General features: G+C 46.6%; 1 protein-coding gene across 1 annotated transcript in view; it reads left to right on the top strand.

The window, feature by feature from the left end:
- The window catches only part of LOC309527313 (uncharacterized protein), a 61,175-nt gene extending 39,553 nt beyond the window's left edge, over positions 1 to 21,622 (top strand). Inside the window, exon 3 of the mRNA XM_082214053.1 lies at positions 19,517 to 21,622. Within this exon, the coding sequence (XP_082070179.1) occupies positions 19,517 to 21,393 (1,877 nt within the window). The 3' untranslated portion in view covers positions 21,394 to 21,622. The remainder of the gene's footprint in view (positions 1 to 19,516) is intronic.
- The last annotated feature ends 1,506 nt before the right edge of the window (positions 21,623 to 23,128 follow it).

The following is a 23,128-nucleotide window of genomic DNA, read 5'->3' on the forward strand; positions in this document are numbered from 1 at the left end:
TTCATCTGCCATTCTTCCCGGGTGGGTAAATCTTGTGTCTTCCAATACTTTGCAATGAGTATTCTTGCTGCTGTTGTAGCATACATGAAGAAAGTTCTATCCTTCTTTGGCACCAGTTGGCCGACCATGCCCAGGAGAAAGGCCTCTGGTTTCTTCAGGAAGGTATATTTAAATACCTTTTTCATTTCGTTATAAATCATCTCCCAGAATGTCTTAATCCTTGGGCACGTCCACCAAAGGTGAAAGAATGTACCTTCAGTCTCATTACATTTCCAACATTTATTGTCAGGTAAGTTATAAATTTTTGCAAGCTTGACTGGTGTCATGTACCACCTGTAAATCATTTTCATTAAATTCTCTCTTAAGGCATTACATGCCATAAACTTCATACCTGTGGTCCATAACTGTTCCAAGTCAGCCATCATAATATTATGTCCAACATCTTGTGCCCATTTAATCATAGCAGATTTCACCGTTTCATCCTGAGTGTTCCATTTCAACAGCAAGTTATACATTCTTGACAAATTCTTAGTTTTGGGATCTAACAATTCTGTTTCCAATTTTGATTTTTCCACCTGGAAGCCAAGTTTTTTGTCCAAATTATATGCCTCCATTATTTGGTAGTAATGGAGCCAGTCTCACACTCTATTTTTAAATTTTTCAAAGCTCTGCAGTTTTATTCTGTCTCCCTCTTGTTCCAGAATTTCCCAATATTTCGGCCATTTGGCCTCCATATTGAGTTTTTTCTGAGCCTTCGCTTCCATTGGTGACAACCATCTTGGGGGTTTATTTTCTAACAAATCCTTATATCTTATCCAGACATTAAACAGTGCTTTTCTGACAATATGGTTTTTAAACGCTTTATGTGCTTTAACTTTGTCATACCACAAATATGCATGCCAAGCAAATACATTGTTGAAACCATCTAAGTCCAGCACATCAGTGTTTTCAAGAAGCAGCCATTCTCTCGGCCAGCAAAAAGCGGCCGATTCATAATAAAGTTTAAGGTCTGGCAGGGCAAATCCACCTCTTTCTTTAGCATCAGTTAATATCATAAATTTTATTCGAGGCTTCTTGCCCTGCCAGACAAATCTAGAGATATCTCTCTGCCGCTTCTTTAAACAGTCCATTTTGTCCAAGATTTGCAAAGTTTGAAACAAAACAGCATCCTTGGCAATACGTTCATTTTTATCACAGCAATTCGGCCTAACAGTGATAACTTCAGATTTGACCATATTTCTAAGTCCTTTTTCACTTCAGTCCAGCATTTTTCATAGTTATCCTTAAATAATTTCACATTCTTGGCAGTCATGTTAACCCCTAAATATTTCACTTTCTTAACCAATGTTAATCCTGTCTCCTTCTGAAACTTATCTCTCTCGACCACAGTTAGGTTTTTCTCTAAAACCTTAGTTTTCATCTTGTTCAACTTAAAGCCTGCTACCTGACCAAATTCTTGAATCAATTCCAGTACCCTTTTAGTACTAGATTCTGGCTCCTGTAAAGTCAGTACCAAATCATCAGCAAATGCTTTCAGTTTGTACTGTTTAGCTCCCACTTGTATACCTTTAACCAATTGGTCCCTTCTAATCATATTTAGGGGACGCAGGTGGCGCTGTGGGTTAAAGCCTCAGCGCCTAGGACTTGCCGATCGATCGAAAGGTCGGCAGGTTCGAATCCCTGCGGTGGGGTGCGCTCCCGCTGCTCGGTCCCAGCGCCTGCCAACCTAGCAGTTCGAAAGCACCTCCGGGTGCAAGTAGATAAATAGGGACCGCTTACCAGCGGGAAGGTAAACAGCGTTTCCGTGTGCGGCTCTGGCTCACCAGAGCAGTGATGTCACGCTGGCCACGTGACCCGGAAGTGTCTTCGGACAGCGCTGGCCCCTGGCCTCTTAAGTGAGATGGGCGCACAACCCCAGAGTCTGTCAAGACTGGCCCGTACGGGCAGGGGTACCTTTATCTTTACCTTTAATCATATTTAGCAAAACCTCCAGGACCAATATAAAAAGCAATGGAGAGATTGGGCAACCTTGTCGTGTTCCTTTCTCTTAAATTCTTCTGTCACTACATTGTTCACAATTAATTTAGCCTTTTGTTCTGAATAAATTGCACCTATACCATTTTCAAAACCTTGACCTACCCCCATCCCCTGTAAATTCTTCTTCATAAAACTCCAAGAAATATTGTCAAAGGCTTTCTCCGCGTCCACAAATATCAGAACTGCTTTAGTATTAATATTTACTTGCAGTTTTTCTAAGATATTAATTATGTTCCTCGTATTATCAGACAAATGTCTGCCCAGGAGAAAGCCCGCTTGATCTTGGATTTCTTCTACTAACACCTTTTTAAATCTTTTAGCCAAAATATCTGCAAAAATTTTATAATCCACTAAGCAGCGATATGGGGCAGTAATTCTTAAGCTGTGTCTTTTCAGTCTCTGTTTTCGGTATAAGTGTAATATAGGCTTCCTTCCATGACTCTGGTGCCCTTTTCCCTTCCAGTATTTCATTACATACTTCCTTTAATGGTTGTATTAACCATTCTTTCAGAGATCTGTAGTATCTTGAAGTCAAACCATCCGGTCCTGGAGATTTACCCAATTGCATGTTCTGTATGGCTCCTTCTACTTCCTGCTCCGTTATTTTATAATTCCTGAGAGATTTTCTGTAGTCCATTTATTTTCAGAAATCGATCAATGTCCATTTCTTTCTGCTTCTCCTGTGTATATAGTTGTTTAAAGTACCTCTGGAAGCACTTTCTGATCTCCACTGGGTTCTGTATATTCTTTCCTTCCACTTCCAAATTCGTAATAGTGTTAAGTTTTTGTCTTTTTTTCATTTGCCAAGCCAACAATTTTCCACACTTATTTGCTGATTCAAATGTCTTTTGTCTCATCTGTTTAATCTTCCATTCTATTTCCTGATTCATCATTTTCATATATTGTACTTGATATAACTTTATCTCTTTCAGGATCTCCTGTGACTTTGGTTTTGCTCTCAAATTCTTCTCTCCTTCTTTTATTTTCTCCAGGATTTTATCTTTTTTTTTCATTTTGAGTTCTCTTCTTAATTGCATTCTGTTGTATCAGAAATCCTCTCATAACCGCTTTACTTGCGTCCCAGATTACTCCTTTTTCCTCTGTGGTATTCATATTTCTCTCAAAATAGTCTCTCAACGTTTTTTGGGCCTTCTTGGTCACTTCTTCATTCCTAAACAAAGTATCATTCATCCTCCATCTAAAGGAACCAATTGGCGTCAATTTCATTTCCATCTTCACAGCATTATGGTCAGAACAAGTTTTAGAGCAAATTTCCACTTTACTGGTCTTCGGAACCAGTCCTCTAGTTACCCAAATTTGGTCAATTCTTGTCCATGTCATTTTGGCCTCAGAGAAGAAAGTTCCCTCTCTTCCCAGAGGGTTCTTCATTCTCCAGATGTCAACTAGATCCATATTTTCAGTCATGTCAAAGAAGGTTTTTGGTAGTCTACCATCTTTGGTGACTACCTGTCTCTGTGCCTTGTCCATGTTTGTAGACACCACTCCATTCATATCTCCCATCAAAATCATATTGTAATCCATGTAGTCCACCAGAGTCTCATGTAGCTTCTTAAAAAATTCCGATTTTCCTTCATTTGGTGCATAGATGCCTACTATCAAAAATTTCTCTCCTTGTGAGATTGGATTTCAATTGCAACAAATCTTCCTTGGTCATCTTTAAATATAAATTTATAGGCTCTCCTTTGCATAAAAGACTACTCCTCTTTTTTTAACTTTATCTGATGAGATAAATTCATGGCCCAATCTTTTATTACTCAATATCTTCCTGTGTAGCCTTATCACACATGTTTCTTTTTTCCGGGGAGTTCAGTCCATTCACATTCCAACTTAACACTTGCAATGCCATGGTGTAATTACTCTGATTTTCCTCCAACTGCACTCGATGCTTGCTCTTCTTCTGTTGGTGGTGTTGGTGTCACATTCACTGGGCGATCCAGTCTAAAGGATAATGCTGCTATATCCATGATTCTTCTATTTACTGATCTTCTGTCCAGTGCTCTTTGCTCTAGTCTTCTGTCTGGTGAACTTCTGTCCGATGCTCTTGGCTCTTTTCCAAGTTCCTTCTGCAGGTCTTCTTCGTAGTTATTCAAAACTTGGCTTTATCTTCTACTGATCTTATTTTTATTTTCCTTCCTTTGAAACTGAAGCATAGACCTCGGGGAAATTCCCACCTGAAGATGATTTTGTTCCTTCTCAGCAGGGCCACCAAATCTCCATAGTTAGACCTAAGGTCCAAAAGATGTTTTGGGATGTCTTTAAATATTTCCACTCTTGACTGTTGTACTTCCAAAGTCTTCTGGTAATGCCAACCCAAAATTCTATCTCTCTCTTCTTTAGTTCAGAGGGTGATCAAACAGTCTCTTATTCTGTTCTTCTCTTTCTTCCCTCCTCTTCCAAGTCTGAAGGCCCTCACAATTCTGAATTCCTCTTGATCCAAGTCCAAGTCCCAAAAATCTGCAAATTCCTGCGTGAGAAAGTCTATCAAAGTCTATCCTTCTCCAGTTCAGGTAAAGCTCTGATCCTCAAATTCGTCTGTTTTTCCTTGAGCTTAATCATAGAAAGCGTCAACTTGTGATCCTCGAGTTGCCTCTGTAGGGCTGGGACTCTCTGTTTCCAGTTGTGTTACTTTACCTTCCACAGCAGCAACTTTTTCCCTAGCCTCCTCTGCGGTCTGCGGTATTTTAACTTCCTTCCCTCTCTCTTGCAGGCATATACGATCCAGAACTTCCCCCTCTTCTCCTGCTTCCAGGGGGGGCGGTTTAATATTTTTTACTGCTGGAAATTTAGTCCTTTACAGTAGGCTTTCCAAGACTTTAGCTTGCAGCCTCTTTGCTTCAGTCTATTTACAAAAGGGGAAGGCGGACTTCCTGTTTTGAGCCTCCCCGTTTTGGTGCCAAATTAAGTCTTTTAAAAAATCCAATTCTTCACTCTACTCATGGGTAGTTGCTTTAAGATCAAATTGTCCACAGGAAAAGTCAGTGCTCTCCGGCAACGGCTGTGCGGCTTCGCTCCGTGGAAGAAGCAGTCGATTCACAGCACCGCGCCGCTCACCCCACGTCGCTCCGGATCCCCGAAACCGGGTTTCCCCGCGAGTAGGGGAGGCGCAAAAGGTGCCCGCCAAATCCCACGTTCACAGGCTTCACCCGCCTGTGATTTTTGATGGGTCTCCGCCATCGCCATGGTGGCCAGACCCGATTTCCACGAGGCAAATTCCTCCTGATCAGAGGAATTCCGCCATTACCAAAGGCGCTAACCCGGAAGTGCCTTCAGGTGTCTTCAAAAGGTTACATAGCTACTCATCTCCTTGACATGTAATGGGAGCGTGTTCCACAGGGAGGGCGCCACTACCAAGAAGGCCCTCAGCCTGCTTCCCTGTAACTTCTCTTCTTGCACTGAGGGAACCGCCAGGAGGCCCTTGGTGCTGGACCTCAGTGTCCAGGCTGAATGATGGGGGTGGAGATGCTCCTTCTGGTATAGTGGGCCAAGGCCGCTTAGGGCTTTAAAGGTCAGCATCAACACTTTGAATTCTGCTTGGAAACATACTGGAAACCAATGTAGATCCTTAGGAGTGGTCTTACATTTTGTGTGAATAAGGAAGATGAGGAGGTGGCTAAGAAACAGCAGGAGCCAGATCCTATTACCAACCTTCTAGGGTCTCTCAGCAGCTCTAATGATGAGCAGAAAGAGGTTTGGGCCCAGCCAGCTCAACTGCCAAGTCATCTCTTGCACTGAGACGTGGGGGCACCTACATGTAATAGCTACTCGGCTGAATTCTGCCCATGCTCTGGGGTTGCAGATTTCAGGCTTGGGGACAGGATGGTGCCTGGTTTTTGCACCAAGTTCGATCCATAAGCCCCACTGAGTTCAATCGGGTCCACTCTCAGTCACTACTGTGCATACCATGACAGCCTTACGAAGTGGGGTGAGGTGCAAACAGATTAAATGGGAATCACTGTAGATGTTTCAAATGGGGTTTGTGTTGGGAAGGGGCTGCCCCATTTGTGCTTCTCTAGGGCAGGAAAATCCCTGCAGGGCCTCTGAGGCTCCCTTTGCTTCTTCCTCTCTCCCAGGACCCTGCAACTTGTGGTGGCTTCCCGAGTCCTCAGGAAGGATGAAAGAGACTGAATCTGTAAACCTAGCGAGGATGGAAGGGGGAAGATGGACAGTTGACCTGGTCAGGTTGTCTCCTGCATCCCTCCTTACAGCCTCTGAGCGTTCCCTCCCAGGGACCTCCAAAATATCTGGTGAGTCCCAGGGGAGGTGAGATGGGGACATGGATGGATGGGGCTGGAGAGGTACTGGGGCTTGCTCATTTTGGGGGTGGGATGAGGCAGGCAGGCGGATGGAGTTTGAGAAGGTGGGCACCTTTTTGGGCTCCTCCACCTGCCTTCCAGCGCCTTTGACATCTGCAGGCAATTTGAGCCAGGAATACGTCACAGCTCCCCGGCCACCGCGATGTATTGGCGCCAGTACTGGGCTCTGAATGCCCTACCAATATCAGAGAACTCACTGATCCCTTGCGCAGCACTAGAAGCCATGATTCTTTAAATTGTTGTTGTTGTTTAGTCGTTTAGTCGTGTCCGACTCTTCGCGACCCCATGGACCAGAGAACGCCAGGCACCTCTGTCCTCTACTGCCTCCCGCAGTTTGGTCAAACTCATGCTGGTAGCCTCGAAAACACTATCCAACCATCTCGTCCTCTGTCGCCCCCTTCTCCTTGTGCCCTCCATCTTTCCCAAAATCAAGGTCTTCTCCAGGGAGTCTTCTCTTCTCATGAGGTGGCCAAAGTACTGGAGCCTCAGCTTCACAATCTGTCCTTCCAGTGAGCACTCAGGGTTGATTTCCTTCAGTATGGAGAGGTTTGATCTTCTTGCAGTCCATGGGACTCTCAAGAGTCTCCTCCAGCACCATAATTCAAAGGCATCAATTCTTCGGCGATCAGCCTTCTTTATAGTCCAGCTCTCACTTCCATACATCACTACTGGGAAAACCATAGCTTTAACTATACGAACCTTTGTTGGCAAGGTGATGTCTCTATTTCTCAAGATGCTGTCTAGGCCTGTCATTCATCTTCTCCCAAGAAGCAGGCGTCTTTTAATTTCGTGGCTGCTGTCACCATCTGCAGTGATCATTGAGCCCAAGAAAGTAAAATCTCTCACTACCTCCATTTCTTCCCCTTCTATTTGCCAGGAGGTGATGGGACCAGTGGCCATGATCTTCGTTTTTTTGATGTTGAGCTTCAGACCATATTTTGCGCTCTCCTCTTTCACCCTCATTAAAAGGTTCTTTAATTCCTCCTCACTTTCTGCCATCAAGGTTGTGTCATCTGCATATCTGAGGTTGTTGATATTTCTTCCGGCAATCTTAATTCCGGTTAGGGATTCATCCAGCCCAGCCTTTCGCATGATGAATTCTGCATATAAGTTAAATAAGCAGGGAGACAAAATACAGCCTTGTCGTACTCCTTTCCCAATTTTGAACCAATCAGTTGTTCCATATCCAGTTCTAACTGTTGCTTCTTGTCCCACATAGAGATTTCTCAGGAGACAGATGAGGTGATCTGGCACTCCCATTTCTTTAAGAACTTGCCATAGTTTGCCGTGGTCGACACAGTCAAAGGCTTTTGCATAGTCAATGAAGCAAAAGTAGATGTCTTTCTGGAACTCTCTAGCTTTCTCCATAATCCAGCGCATGTTTGCAATTTGGTCTCTGGTTCCTCTGCCTCTTCTAAATCCAACTTGCACTTCTGGGAGTTCTCGGTCCACATATTGCTTGAGCCTTCTTTGTAGAATTTTAAGCATAACCTTGCTAGCGTGTGAAATGAGTGCAATTGTGCGGTAGTTGGAGCATTCTTTGGCACTGCCCTTCTTTGGGATTGGGATGTAGACTGATCTCCTCCAATCCTCTGGCCACTGCTGAGTTTTCCAAACTTGCTGGCATATTGAGTGTAGCACCTTAACAGCATCATCTTTTAAAATTTTAAATAGTTCAGCTGGAACTATTCCACTGGCCTTGTTATTTGCAGTGCTTTCTAAGGCCCATTTGACTTCACTCTCCAGGATGTCTGGCTCAAGGTCAGCAACCACACTACCTGGGGTATATGGGACATCCATTTCTTTCTGGTATAATTCCTCTGTGTATTCTTGCCACCTCTTCTTGATGTCTTCTGCTTCTGTTAGGTCCTTTCCACTTTTGTCCTTTATTATGGAAATGTTTGTACGAAATGTTCCTTTCATATCTCCAATTTTCTTGAACAGATCTCTGGTTCTTCCCATTCTATTGCTTTCCTCTATTTCTTTGCATTGCTCGTTTAAGGAGGTCTTCTTGTCTCTCCTTGCTATTCTTTGGAAATCTGCATTCAATTTCCTGTATCTTTCACCATCTCCCTCGCATTTTGCTTGCCTTCTCTCCTCCGCTATTTGTAAGGCCTCGTTGGACAGCCACTTTGCTTTCTTGCATTTCCTTTTCATTGGGATGGTTTTCGTTGCTGCCTCCTGTATAATGTTACGAGCCTCCATCCATAGTTCTTCAGGCACTCTGTCCACCAAATCTAAATCTTTAAACCTGTTCCTCACTTCCACTGTGTATTCATAAGGGATTTGACTTAGATTGTATCTTACCGGCCCAGTGGCTTTTCCTACTTTCTTCAGTTTAAGCTTGAATTTTGCTATAAGAAGCTGATGATCTGAGCCACAGTCAGCTCCAGGTCTTGTTTTTGCTGACTGTATAGAGCTTCTCCATCTTTGGCTGCAGAGAATATAATCAATCTGATTTCGATGCTGCCCATCTGGTGATGTCCATGTGTATAGTCGTCTCTTGTGTTGTTGGAAAAGCGTGTTTGTGATGACCAGCTTGTTCTCTTGACAGAACTCTATTAGCCTTTGCCCTGCTTCGTTTTGATCTCCAAGGCCAAACTTGCCAGTTGTTCCTTTTATCTCTTGACTCCCTACCTTAGCATTCCAATCCCCTATGATGAGAAGAACATCCTTCTTTGGTGTCACTTCTATAAGGTGTTGTAAGTCTTCATAGAATTGGTCAATTTCAGTTTCTTCGGCACCAGTAGTTGGTGCATAAACTTGGATTACTGTGATGTTAAAAGGTCTGCCTTGGATTCGTATCGAGAGCATTCTATCATTTTTGAGATTGCATCCCAGTACAGCCTTCGCCACTCTTTTGTTGACTATGAGGGCCACTCCATTTCTTTTACGGGTTTCTTGCCCACAGTAGTAGATATGATGGTCATCCGAACTGAATTCACCCATTCCCGTCCATTTTAGTTCACTGATGCCCAGGATGTCAATACTTATTCTTGCCATCTCATTTTTGACCACCTCCAACTTACCCAGGTTCATGGTTCTTACATTCCAGGTTCCTATGCAATATTTTTCTTTACAGCATTGGACTTTCCTTTCGCTTCCATGCATATCCGCAACTGAGCGTCCTTTCGGCTTTGGCCCAGCCGCTTCATCAGCTCTGGATCTACTTGTACTTGCCCTCCGCTCTTCCCCAGTAGCATGTTGGACGCCTTCCGACCTGAGGGGCTCATCTTCCAGTGTCATAACTTTTATATGCCTGTTGTCTTTGTCCATGGAGTTTTCTTGGCAGGGATACTGGAGTGGCTTGCCGGTTCCTCCTCCCGGTGGATCACGTTTGGTCAAAACTCTCCACTATGACCTGTTCATCTTGGGTGGCCCTGCTCGGCATAGTTCCTAGCTTCTCTGAGTTCTTCAAGCCCCTTCGCCACGGCAAGGCAGTGATCCATGAAGGGGTTCTTTAAATTACCTGATCCTAATTTCAGGACTGATTGCCGATGGGGCCTCTGTGTTTTGCCTTTTTCTTTTCTTTTAGGAATAACTTTTCCTTTTCTTTTAAAAACAAGGATCATATAAGACTAATGTATGATACAAATATGTAGACTAAATAAATTTGCAGGAATAACATGTCGTTCCTCGTTCGTGATCAGTGTATGAGTTCTGGGTTCATGAATTGGTATAAATTGAAACAAAAAAGGGTAAACAGCGGAGAACAGAGAACATTCAACATCGCATAGCCGAATTCCTATTCAGAAGCTCTTGTGACTGTCGTGCTTAGATTAAGTGTAAGTAATAGTCATTTTCCATCTTCTGTTACCAATTAAACTATACAGAGTTGGTCTCCTCATGAAAATGAGAGGAGATTCAAAGTGAAGAAAGATATTTAGAAAAAGCTTTAAATTTAGACCAAATTTAGACTGAGGCAACAGCTGATGGGGAGTGTGTAGGTGAAGATGTTCCTGCTTGTTTCAGAGGAGGCAGGGACGTTGCTGGATCCTGACAAGAGAGCTTTTTGTAAGGAAGTCAAGAAGGAGAATTGAGGGATCATGGACCCTCTAATTCCCTGTTAGATCATAACATCAATGTCAGGGAACTGACATCAGAGCGAGAGGTGGAGGCAGGGCTCCAAAGCGATGCTGGAGAAAGGACCAGCAGGGGGGGGGCAGGAATTCAGCGTAACACCAGTAGAGAAGAGAAGGAGATGGAGGATTTGGAGACAGGTCTCCAAGACCCTTCACCAGAGACTAGTGGGGAGAGCGCTGACATGCCTCTGCCTTCCCCTTGTGCAGACGAGTTCCGCGCAGGGAAAGTAGGAGGAGACTTGGCGTCAAACAGCTCTTATGCTGGAAGAGGTTCAAGAAACGCCCACTGACAGATTCTGCAAGCGACTGACCGGCCACGGAGTGTGGGCTGTCAGCTAAGGCATGGTGAGCCAGGCAATCTAACCGAAATTGAAGGCAACTTACGCACAAGTAACCCCTTACAACCATTACAGCAATCCGTCAGTGGCTGAAGTTACTTGTGCACAGGCAAGGAACCATGAGCCAGACTGGAGGTGCCGGTGCAGCGGAGCAAGCTGCGATTGTGCAGGACCTGGTGAAGAGGAACCGGGACCTGGAACAGCTCTGCTGACGGCGCGGCTGGATGAAAGGCGAACTCAGGATGCGCAGGTTAGACCCACCCCAGTGGCAAAGAAAGTGCCGAGACTGGTACACAAGTTTGGGGGGAAGCCCCAGGACTATAACGCGTTCCGAACGGAAATAGAGTACGCTTTGGAACTGCAGCACGATGACTTTGCTGACGATGCTGAGAGGGTGGCATATATCGTGGGGCACCTTCAGGATGGGGCACGTGAATGGGTCAGGCCCCTAATCGCCACGCAGAATGCTGCCATGAGGGACGTTCGGAAGTTCCTCCAGGCTATGGACGCGATGTATTCAAGCCAAATTGGGCAGAGTGTAACCCAGCAGGAGCTGATGAGGTGCAAGCAGGGGGACCTATCCGTTAGAGACTATTGGTCCCGTTTTGCGATCCTAATACACCGGCTCGAATGGGACCTAGTTGACCTGCCTATACGGATGCTGTTTGAGGAGGGGTTGTACCCAACCATGAAGGACGAGCTCTCCCACGCGCCCCGCCCGCAATCTGTGTCCAGTTCTGGGCACCACAGTTCAAGAAGGACACTGACAAACTGGAACGTGTCCAGAGGAGGGCAACCAAAATGGTCAAAGGCCTGGAAACGATGCCTTATGAGGAACGGCTAAGGGAGCTGGGCATGTTTAGCCTGGAGAAGAGGAGGTTAAGGGGTGATATGATAGCCATGTTCAAATATATAAAAGGATGTCACATAGAGGAGGGAGAAAGGTTGTTTTCTGCTGCTCCAGAGAAGCGGACACGGAGCAATGGATCCAAACTACAAGAAAGAAGATTCCACCTAAACATTAGGAAGAACTTCCTGACAGTAAGAGCTGTTCGACAGTGGAATTTGCTGCCAAGGAGTGTGGTGGAGTCTCCTACTTTGGAGGTCTTTAAGCAGAGGCTTGACAACCATATGTCAGGAGTGCTCTGATGGTGTTTCCTGCTTGGCAGGGGGTTGGACTCGATGGCCCTTGTGGTCTCTTCCAACTCTATGATTCTATGATTCTATGATCTATGGACGAATTGACCAAAGCGGCGCTTGCGATAGGAGCTCGGCAGGAAACGCGCGCTTTGGAAAGGCAGGAAGGGAGAGGAGAGCGTTGCCCTGACTACCGCATTCCTCAGATGCCAAAGCAGCCTTCCGGGTCCGTTGAGCCAATGGAAATCGATGGAGCGCGCGCGCGCGAGAGGTTTTAAACGCCAACCAAGGGTGCAAAAGGGAGGGAAAGGCTGGCAAAAGCAGCAAGAAGTGTTTCCTCTGCCAACAGCCAGGACACTTTGCCAGGGCCTGTCCACAAAGAAAGGCTTGGCAAGGGATGGTGGGAGCCGCTGGTAGCGAGGAGGAGGGGGCGGAGGACAAGGTGCAGGGAAACGCCAACGCTTGGCTGCCGACAGGGGGCACAGCAGCCAGGCGAGCAACTAATGGAAGTGCCCCAACCGGACCCACCCAAGGCGTCAATAGCGATAGAGGTGGTGCTATAACTCCCAAATGGACACCTAGTCAAGGTGAAGGCAATGCTGGATTCAGGCAGCTGCTGTAATTTTTTAAGCAAGGAGTTCGCACTAGAGCACCAACTCCACCTGCTGCCACTTGATTTTCCTCTCCAGGTCACCACGATAGATGGCAGGGAGCTGCTGGGAGGGGAGGTGACACATCAAACCCCACCAATGAGAATGAGGGTTTCCAGACACACAGAAACCATTGCCTTTCATGTGGCCACACTGGCGGGACCCCCGATAATATTAGGCATGAACTGGCTAGTGCTACACGATCCAGTGGTGGCTTGGCATCAACGGACAGTCATCTTTGGGTCAGCTCACTGTTTGGAACACTGTCTAGGGGGGGGGGAAGCCCAGGTTGAGGTTGGCCAGAGTGGCAGAAATGACATGAAGCCAAGAGGAGAGGTGCTGCCACAGTACGCTGACTTACAGGAGGTCTTCAACGAAAGGGAGGCGGACAGGCTGCCACCACATAGGCCCTTTGACTGCCAAATCAACCTACTCCCTGGGGCGCAGCTGCCAGTGGGTAAGCTGTATGCCATGTCGGACAGGGAGATGCAGGAGTTGCGGAACTTTATTGACAAGAACCTAAAAAGGGGTTTCATAAGGGAATCTAAGGCAGTGGGGGGCAGCCCCGTGTTCTTTGTGGACAAAAAAAAAATGGATCAGCCCAGGCTGGTCGTGGACTATAGAAAATTGAACCTCGTATCGGAACCCGTGACCTTCCCAATTCCCAGAATTGATGACATTCTAACTTGGGTAAGGAAGGGGACGATCTTTACCAAGCTGGACCTCAGGGGAGCATACAATTTGATTAGGATGAGGGAGGGGGACGAATGGAAAACCACCATGTTTACCCCCCTAGGGGCCTTTGAGTACCTGGTCATGCCATTTGGATTACAGTCAGGCTCAGCCTGTTTTCAAAGCTTCATGCACCATGTGCTGGGACCCCTGCTGTACAAAAACTGCGTAGCATTTCTGGACGACGTCCTGATCTATTCGGACAATGAGAAACAGCATGTCCAGGACGTCAGGGAAGTGCTGAAGAGGCTGCAGAAGCATCAGTAGTGGGTCAAGCTGGAGAAGTGCCAATTTCACGCCGGAGAAGTGGAATTTCTGGGATGCAAGTTGTCGGACAGGGGCCTAGCCATGGACCCCAGCAAGGTGCAGGCGGTGCTGGAATGGAAGACCCCCAAAACATGGAAGGATGTGCAGAGGTTCCTCGGGTTCAGCAACTTTTACCGGAAGTTCATCAAGAACTTCGCCCACTTGACCGCACCCATCACGGATTGTCTCAGTAGCAAAAAGAAGTTCATCTGGACTGAAAGTGCCCAATGATCCTTCGAAAAGCTAAAGAAGGCGTTCGCGTCGGAGGAACAGCTCCTACATGTGGATCTGCAGAAGCCGATGAGGCTGGAGACAGACGCGTCAGACCGGGCGGTGGGAGCAGTGTTGCTGCAGCCGGGAGGGAGCCAACACGCCTGGAGACCGTGCGCCTTCTTCTCACGGAAGCTGAGCAAGTCGGAACAAAACTACACGGTGTATGATCGCGAACTGCTAGCAATTTACGCAGCCTTTTGGCAGTGGAGACATCTACTAATAGGGGCCCAGCACAAGATTCAGGTGTGCACGGATCACAAGAACTTGGAATATTGGAGAACGGCTTGAGTTCTCAACCAGAGACAGATTCGATGGGCACAGGAGTTCTCCAAGTTCTTCTTTGAGATCAAGTACGTGCCGGGAGAAGAGAACGTGAGGGCAGACGCGCTGTCCAGGAAGCCGGAGTACATGGAAGGAGAAGGACCGCCGGAAGTGAGAAACGTGTTCCCAGAGGAATGATGGGTGTGTGTGGGAGCATTGGTTGGGAAACGAGAACTAACCGAGCTGATTCGCCAGGACGAATTCGCCCAAACCGGAATCAGGGAACTCAGGGAAGCGAGGGGAGACTAGGGAGGCTTTGAGGAAAGGGAAGGACTGCTGTACTACAAGGGAGCAATGTATGTGCCTGGGGAGGCCTTGCGGGAGAGGGTGCTCAAACAGCTTCACAACAACCCAACAGCGGGGCACTTTGGGCAACACAAAACTATGTTACTGGTTACTAGGCAGTTCTGGTGGCCAAGGTTGAGGGAAGATGTACGAGAGTATGTACGTGGGTGTGACCGCTGCCAACGGGCTAAGGGAGAGAGGGCTGCCCCGGCAGGGCTACTGGAACCCTTACCCGCACCGGGAAGACCCTGGGAGGTGGTGTCTATCGATTTTATGACAGATCTGCCCAAGTCCAGAGGGAAGACAGCAGTCATGGTAGTAGTAGATCTGCTAACCAAAATGTGCCATTTTATAGCGTGCTCACATGCAGTAACGGCAGAGGAAACAGCCAGGTTGTTTGTGGATCCCATCTTCAGGTTGCATGGGGCTCCTTCGAGGGTTATCTCAGACTGAGGGAAACAATTTACCTCGAGGTTCTGGAGGAGGCTCATGAACTTATTGCAGGTGGAGGTGGGATTCTCGACGGCGAGACACCCGGAGACCAACGAGCAAGCAGAGAGAGCGAACAGTATTTTACAGCAATACCTACGCTGCTACGTGAACGAGAGACAGAACGATTGGGTAGAGAAGCTAGCACTGGTGGAGTTTGCATACAATAATGCTGAGCATGTGTCCATGGGGATGAGCCCGTTCATGGCTAATTATGGGTGTCACCCCAGGGCCTTTCCCGGGAGGGGGGAGGAAGGGTGGAGCGTACCCGCGGCAGAACAGTTTGTGGAAGAAATGGAGGCCCTGCACCAGCAGCTTAAGATGAACCTGGAAAGGGCCAAGGAAGTGTACAAGAGGCAAGCAGACAAGCGTCGCCAGGAAGGGGAGACTATAAGGGTGGGAGACCGGGTGTGGTTATCCACCCAAGGGCTACCCTTTAAGGGAGGGTGCAAGAAACTGCAGCCAAAACGGCTGGGAACCTTTGAGGTAACACACCAAGTGAACCCGGTGGCATTCAGGCTCAAGCTGCCAGACAGCATGAAAATCCACCTGGTGTTTCATAGGTCACTGCTCTCACCATACAGGGGGGAGCGGAGGTTCTGGTGGGAAGGAGGAGAAGGCCTCACACACCCACAAGTGGAGGAGAGGGAACACCACAACCAGGTGATGGAGATCCTAGATTCGCGATGGCGGGGGCGGCAGGTGGAGTACCTGGTAGCTTGGGAGGGAGAACCCGAGTCAGAAAACTCGTGGGTTCCCGCGGGGGAAATAGATGATGGATATCTGGTGGAAGAGTTCGACAACAGGTATCCGAGGAAGCCCAAACCAATAGAGAGATTCTGGGAGGAGCAATTTGGAACCACCGATGATGATGAGGAGGATTTTGTGGGTTTTTCTGCTTCTGAAGAGGAAGGAGGAGAAGCGTCGGGGGAGGAGGAATCGGACTGGGAAGCCTGTGCCGCGCTAAGAAATCGGAGCGGGTGGGAAGCGGGGTTTGAGTCCTCGGAGGACGACAGCAGCTCCTTTTGGGTGTTTCCTGCATCGTCGGCTGAAGAGGGGGACAAGGTTACGTCACCGGGTCGGGCCGGGGGTGGAGGGGGTCCTGGGAGGGAGGTGGATGTCAGGGAACTGACATCAGAGCGAGAGGTGGAGGCAGGGCTCCAAAGGAATGCTGGAGAGGGGACCAGCAGGGGGGAAGGAATTCAGCATAACACCAGTAGAGAAGAGAAGGAGATGGAGGATTTGGAGACAGGTCTCCAAGACCCTTCACCAGAGACTAGTGGGGAGAGCGCTGACACGCCTCTGCCTTCCCCTTACTTGCGCAGACGAGTTCCGCGCAGGGAAAGTAGGAGGAGACTTGGCGTCAAACAGCTCTTATGCTGGAAGAGGTTCAAGAAACACCCACTGATGGATTCTGCAAGCGACTGACCAGCCACGGAGTGTGGGCTGTCAGCCAAGGCATGGTGAGCCAGGCAATGTAACCGAAATTGAAGGCAACTTACGCACAAGTAACCCCTTACAACCATTACAATCAATTTTGAAATTCCATGCCTACCTCTATTTCAGGGGTGGCCAGCTTCCAAGAGACTGGGATCTACTCACAGAATTCAAAACTTGGAGTGATCTACCCCTGTTTTTGAGGGGTTCAGGTCAAAGTTGTTGAACTTTTATTAGCAACTCACCAAAGGAGCGCTGGGGTGGAAACAGCCTCCAGCCTCGGTTTGTAAGCTCTGTCTTCCATTCTCCAACAATGGAGGGAGGATCCGGGAGGGGGCGAGCGATTGACTGCGATTGACCAAAACCTCGCAGGGATCTACCAGTAGATCGTGATCGACCTGTTGGACACCCCTGCTCTATTTGATGAACCTCCACTATTTGGAAGGAGACCAACAGCATCTGGGATTCTAAAATCCATACCATGAGCCCTGAATGGAGGAATATCAACTGTTTGTGATACTGTTCTTTGTCTAGTCGTGCCTTTTTAAACGATGACCAGGCTTGTCTGAACCACCCAGGCCTTCTTAAATGTGGGCTTGAGAGTTTTTAGGGAAGTTGAAGTAACTTCTGTCAGGTTTGTTGTTTTGGCTTCTGTTTGCATTTGATTGACCAAAGAGATGAGTGACATATGGGGTGGATTCCAGGATTGAGCTAAATAAAATCTATCCCAAATAAAAGCCAAGCAATATGTCAGTTAATATCAGCCAACAAAGGCAGTGAAAACTACAGTGGTGCCTCGCAAGACGAAATTAATTCATTCCGCAAGTTTTTTCTTCTTGCGAGTTTTTCGTCTTGCGAAGCACGGTTTCCCATAGGAATGCATTGAAAATCAATCAATGCGATTTTATGGAGGCCGTCCGGGGACAGAGGGGGAAGGGCCGAGCGCCTTCCCCTCTGTCCCCGGACCTGTTTAAAGCAAGGGGCGGCGGGGACAAGATTGCTTCTCCCCATTGCCTGCCCCGCAATCTCCGGGGACAGAGGGGAAGGTGCGCGCCTTCCCCTCTGTCCCCGGACCTGTTTTAAAGCAAGGGAAGGGGCAGCGGGGAGAATCGCTTCTCCCCGTTGCCGCCCCTTGGTTCAAAAGGGGTCCGGGGAGAGAGGGGAAGGCGCACGTGCCTTGCCCTCTGTCCCCTCTTTTGAAGCAAGGGGCGGAGGGGAGAAGATTGCTTCTCCCCGTTGCCGCCCCTTGGTTCAAAAGGGGTCCGGGGAGAGAGGGGAAGGCGCGCACGCCTTCCCCTCTGTCCCCGGAGATTGCGGGGCTGGCAACGGGGAGAAGCGATCTTCTCCCCGCCGCCCCTTGCTTCAAAAGAGGCAATCCTTGGGCACGTCCACCAAAGGTGATAAAAAGTTCCTTCAATTTCTTTACATTTCCAACATTAGTTATCAGGTAAATGATAGATTTTTGCAAGCTTGACTGGGGTCATGTACCATCTGTAGATCATTTTCATAATATTTTCTCTTAAGGCATTACATGCCGTAAACTTCATCCCAGTGGTCCACAACTTTTCCCAGTCAGCAAACATAATGTTATGACCCATATCCTGAGCCCACTTAATCATTGCAGATTTAACCATCTCATCTTGAGTGTTCCATTTCAGCAGCAAATTATACATTCTTGACAAATTCTTAGTACTGGGTTCTAACAGTTCTGTCTCTAATTTTGATTTTTCCACCTGGAAGCCAATTTTCCTGTCCATTTAAAAAGTTTCCATTATTTGATTAATAATGCAGCCAGTCCCTCACCTTCCCTTTTAATTTCTCAAAACTTTGCAATTTCAATCTGTCCCCTTCTTGTTCCACAATTTCCCAATATTTCGGCCATTTAGCCTCCATATTTAGTTTTTTAACAGCCTTTAGCCTCCATATTTAGTTTTTTAACAGCCTTTGCCTCCATAGGTGACAACCACCACCTTGGAGTTTTACTTTCCAACAAATCTTTGTATCTAATCCAAACATTAAATAGTTTAATAAAATACGGTTTTTAAACCCTTTGTCAGCTTTGACCTTGTCGTACCACAGATATGCATGCCACCCAAAAGTATTGTTAAATCCTTCTAAATCCAAAATGTCAGTGTTCTCAAGAAGTAGCCAATCTTTCAACCAGCAAAAAGCTGCTGATTCATAATATAGTTTAAAGTCTGGCAGGGCAAAACCGCCCCTTTCTTTTGCATCAGTTAATATTTTAAATTTAATTCTTGGCTTCTTCCCTGCCAGACAAACCTAGAAATATCTTTCTGCCACTTCTTGAAACAATCCATCTTGTCCAATATTTGCAATGTTTGAAACAAAAACAACATTCAAGGCAGTACATTCATCTTTATAACCGCAATTCTGCCCAACAAGGAAAGCTTCATATTTGTCCAAATTTCTAAATCTTTTTTGACTTCTGTCCAAGTCTTCTCGTAATTATCTTTAAATAAATTCACATTTTTAGATGTTATATTTATCCCCAAATATTTCACTTTCTTAACTACCATTAACCCTGTCTCATTCTGAAACTTTTCCTTTTCAAATGCTAGCGAGTTTTTCGTCTTCCGAGGCGTTCGTCTTGCGGGGCACCACTGTATTGTAAGGCCTCACATCTAACTTCAGTCCTTCCTTTATCACAAGCATTCATTAACTTTGTTCAATAATAGATGTAAAGCACATCCCCTTCACTCTGAGTGGGGTTGGGGTCCGGGGCAGCAATGCAGAGTTAGCACGACTTACCCTAACATGGCAGTGCAATGCTGGGGGAGGGCTCAGGTGGTGGGTTTGATGGTTCTGTGTCATCTGCACCCTGGTCACAGTATGCAGGCAGTGTGGCCCATTGGTTTCAAGAGAATCAGGCACCCCTCAGGCGTGCTCAAGTGTTAGGGGGTTGAAGATGCCACACATCTACAATGCCGTTAAGTTAGACTTCAAGGCTGTCCTCTTGAGGCTGAAACGGAGCACTCTCAAGTCTCTTAGTGAGTTGGGGGGGCGGGGAACTCTGTTCAATAATCTGGAGCTCCATTTCTTCCTGAGGCGATAATTATCTTTTCTCTTCATTGCAGATGGTGATGAATGGGAAGGGAAGAACAAGGGGGACCACAACAGAATCCACGTATCGGAGAAATCAAATAAATATTCAGAGTATGGAGAGAACATCGGCCAGAGCTCCCAGTCCACCTCCCATCAACGAAAGAGCTTCATTCGGAGGGATAGCCTCACTTCACAGGAAAGAATTCATAGAGGAGAGAAATTGTATCACTGCAGAGAATGTGGAAAGAGCTTCAGTCAAAAGGATCATCTCACTTCCCATCAAAGAATTCATACAGGGGAGAAACCCTATCAGTGCTTGGAATGTGGAAAGAGGTTTCGTCAGAAGGGGGTTCTCACTACCCACAAAAGAATTCATACAGGGGAGAAACCCTATCAGTGCTTAGAATGTGGAAAGACCTTTAATCAAAGCTCACAACTCACTTCCCATCAAAGAATTCATACAGGGGAGAAACCCTATCAGTGCCTGGAGTGTGAAAAGAGCTTCAGTCACAGGAAGAGTCTCACTTCCCATCAAAGAATTCATACAGGGGAGAAACCCTTTCAGTGCCTGGAATGTGGGAAGAGCTTCAGTTGCAGCTCAAATCTCACTTCCCATCAAAGAAGTCATACAGGGGAGAAACCCTATCAGTGCTTTGAATGTGGGAAGAGCTTCCGTCAAAGTCGGCATCTCTATTCCCATCACAGAATTCATACAGGGGAGAAACCCTATCAGTGCTTGGAATGTGGGAAGAGCTTCAGTCGAAAGGACAGTCTCACTTTGCATCAAAGAATTCATACAGGGGAGAAAGCCTATCAGTGCTTAGAATGTGGGAAGAGCTTCATTCACAGACAACATCTCACTTCCCATCAAAGAATTCATACCGGGGAGAAACCCTATCAGTGCCTGGAATGTGAAAAGAGCTTCAGTCACAGGCAGAGTCTCACTTCCCATCAAAAACTTCATAAAGGAGAGAAACCCTATAAGTGCTTGGAATGTGGCAAGAGCTTCAGTCGAAAGGATCATCTCACTTTTCATCAAAGAATTCATACAGGGGAGAAACCCTATCAGTGCTTGGAATGTGGCAAGAGCTTCAGCCACAGTCGGAGTCTCTATTCCCATAAAAAAGTTCATACAGGAGAGAAACCACATCAGTGCTTGGAATGTGGAAAGAGCTTCAGTGAAAGCAGCAGTCTCACTTTGCATCAAAGAATCCATACAGGGGAGAAACCCTATCAGTGCTTGGAATGTGGGAAGAGTTTCAGTCAAAGCCCCTATCTCATAAGCCATAAAAGAATCCATACAGGGGAGAAACCCTATCAGTGCTTTGAATGTGGGAAGAGCTTCAATCAGCGCCCCCATCTCATAATCCATAAAAGAATCCATACAGAGGAGAAACCATATCAGTGCTTGGAATGTGGAAAGAGCTTCAGTTGCAGCTCAAATCTCACTTCCCATCAAATAATCCATACAGGGGAGAAACCCTTTCAGTGCTTGGAATGCGGAAAGAGCTTCAGTCGCAGCTACAGTCTCAGTTCCCATCAAAGAATCCATACGGGGCAGAAACCCTTTCAGTGCTTGCAATGTGGAAAGAGCTTCGGTCACAGACAACATCTCACTTCCCATCAAAGAATCCATACGGGGCAGAAACCCTTTCAGTGCTTGCAATGTGGAAAGAGCTTCAGTTGCAGCTCAAATCTCACTTCCCATCAAAGAATCCATACAGGGGAGAAACCCTATCAGTGCTTCGAATGTGGAAAGAGCTTCAGTCACAGCCACAGTCTCACTTCCCATCGAAGAATCCATACAGGGGAGAAACCATATGAGTGCTTCGATTGTGGGAAGAGCTTCAGTCAGAGCCACAGTCTCGCTTCCCATCAAATAATTCATACAAGAGAGAAAACCTCTTAGTGTTTGGAATGTGGGAAGAGCTTCAGTCAGAGTGCCACTCTCATGGCCCACCAAATAATTCATACAGAGTTGAAAGCATATCAGCGCATGGAATGTGGATAAAATTTCACTCGTAAAAAAGTCAATTCAAGAACTCGCAGCAGGGTAAATAATAGAATAGTAGATTCGGAAACTAGTCCAACCCCCACCAATGCAGAAAAAACTCATTTCAAGCATCCATGACAGATGGCCATCCAACTTCTGAAATACCTCCAATGAAGGAGTGTCCTCTCTCTTCTGCGGGAGTTCCTTTTCACTGTTGACTCTTACTGTCAGAAAGTTCTTCCTGCTCTTTAGGAGAAATCTCCTTTTGTGTTGCTTGAATCACCTCTTCAGATTCCTTCATGACCTTGAGAAGGACTTCTGTAAGTCTGAGAATGTCCAGGGGATTGGACCATGCTCTATATTCAGGGGGGAACCCATGGAGAGGAGTCCGATATAGGGCTTAAGTCATCTGGGCATTGGTCAGATTGTCATAATTACAGACATACTTACTGGTTTGGACGGAAGTGATTCTTATTCTGGGGAAGTGGTGAATGTGAGATTACAGGTGCTCTTGCCAATATTGTCCAAACGTCCAGTAAAACTTTGACACAGCAGACCGAATGTTTACCTGCTGAGGTTGATGTATTGGGAGGTTAGGTTTAGGGCCGTGTGGTATTGCTTCATTGTATGTGGGGTCCCTATAAAGGGAACTTCTTCCTCTAGGTGGGAGGGAGACTGGTCAAGTTACCATCAGTTGACTGCAACATTTAAGTTAGATTTTAAAAAATGGATTTGCAGAACAAAACTCACAGTTTGAAAGCTTGCTCTATGCTAAGGGAAAACTTCATGAAGATGATGCAGAGGAATCATAGAATCATAGAAGAGTTGGAAGAGACCACAAGGGCCATCGAGTCCAACCCCCTGCCAAGCAGGAAACACCATCAGAGCACTCCTGTCATATGGTTGTCAAGCCTCTGCTTAAAGACCTCCAAAGTAGGAGACTCCACCACACTCCTTGGCAGCAAATTCCACTGTCAAACAGCTCTTACTGTCAGGAAGTTCTTCCTAATGTTTAGGTGGAATCTTCTTTCTTGTAGTTTGGATCCATTGCTCCGTGTCCGCTTCTCCGGAGCAGCAGAAAACAACCTTTCTCCCTCCTCTATGTGACATCCTTTTATATATTTGAACATGGCTATCATATCACCCCTTAACCTCCTCTTCTCCAGGCTAAACATGCCCAGCTCCCTTAGCCATTCCTCATAAGGCATCGTTTCCAGGCCTTGGACCATTTTGGTTGCCCTCCTCTGGACACGTTCCAGTTTGTCAGTGTCCTTCTTGAACTGTGGTGCCCAGAACTGGACACAGTACTCCAGGTGAGGTCTGACCAGAGCAGAATACAGTGGCACTATTACTTCCCTTGATCTAGATGCTATACTCCTATTGATGCAGCCCAGAATTGCATTGGCTTTTTTAGCTGCCGCGTCACACTGTTGGCTCATGTCAAGTTTGTGGTCAACCAAGACTCCTAGATCACATGTACTGCTCTCAAGCCAGGTGTCACCCATCTTGTATTTGTGCCTCTCATTTTTTTTTTGCCCAAGTGCAATACTTTACATTTCTCCCTGTTAAAATTCATCTTGTTTTGGCCCAGTTTGTTTTCACGTCTGCCAGGTCTCTTCCAACTCTATGATTCTGATTCTATGACCTGGAG

Source organism: Podarcis vaucheri (assembly GCF_965113315.1).
Source record: "Podarcis vaucheri genome assembly, chromosome: 2".
NCBI classification, from domain to species: domain Eukaryota; kingdom Metazoa; phylum Chordata; class Lepidosauria; order Squamata; family Lacertidae; genus Podarcis; species Podarcis vaucheri.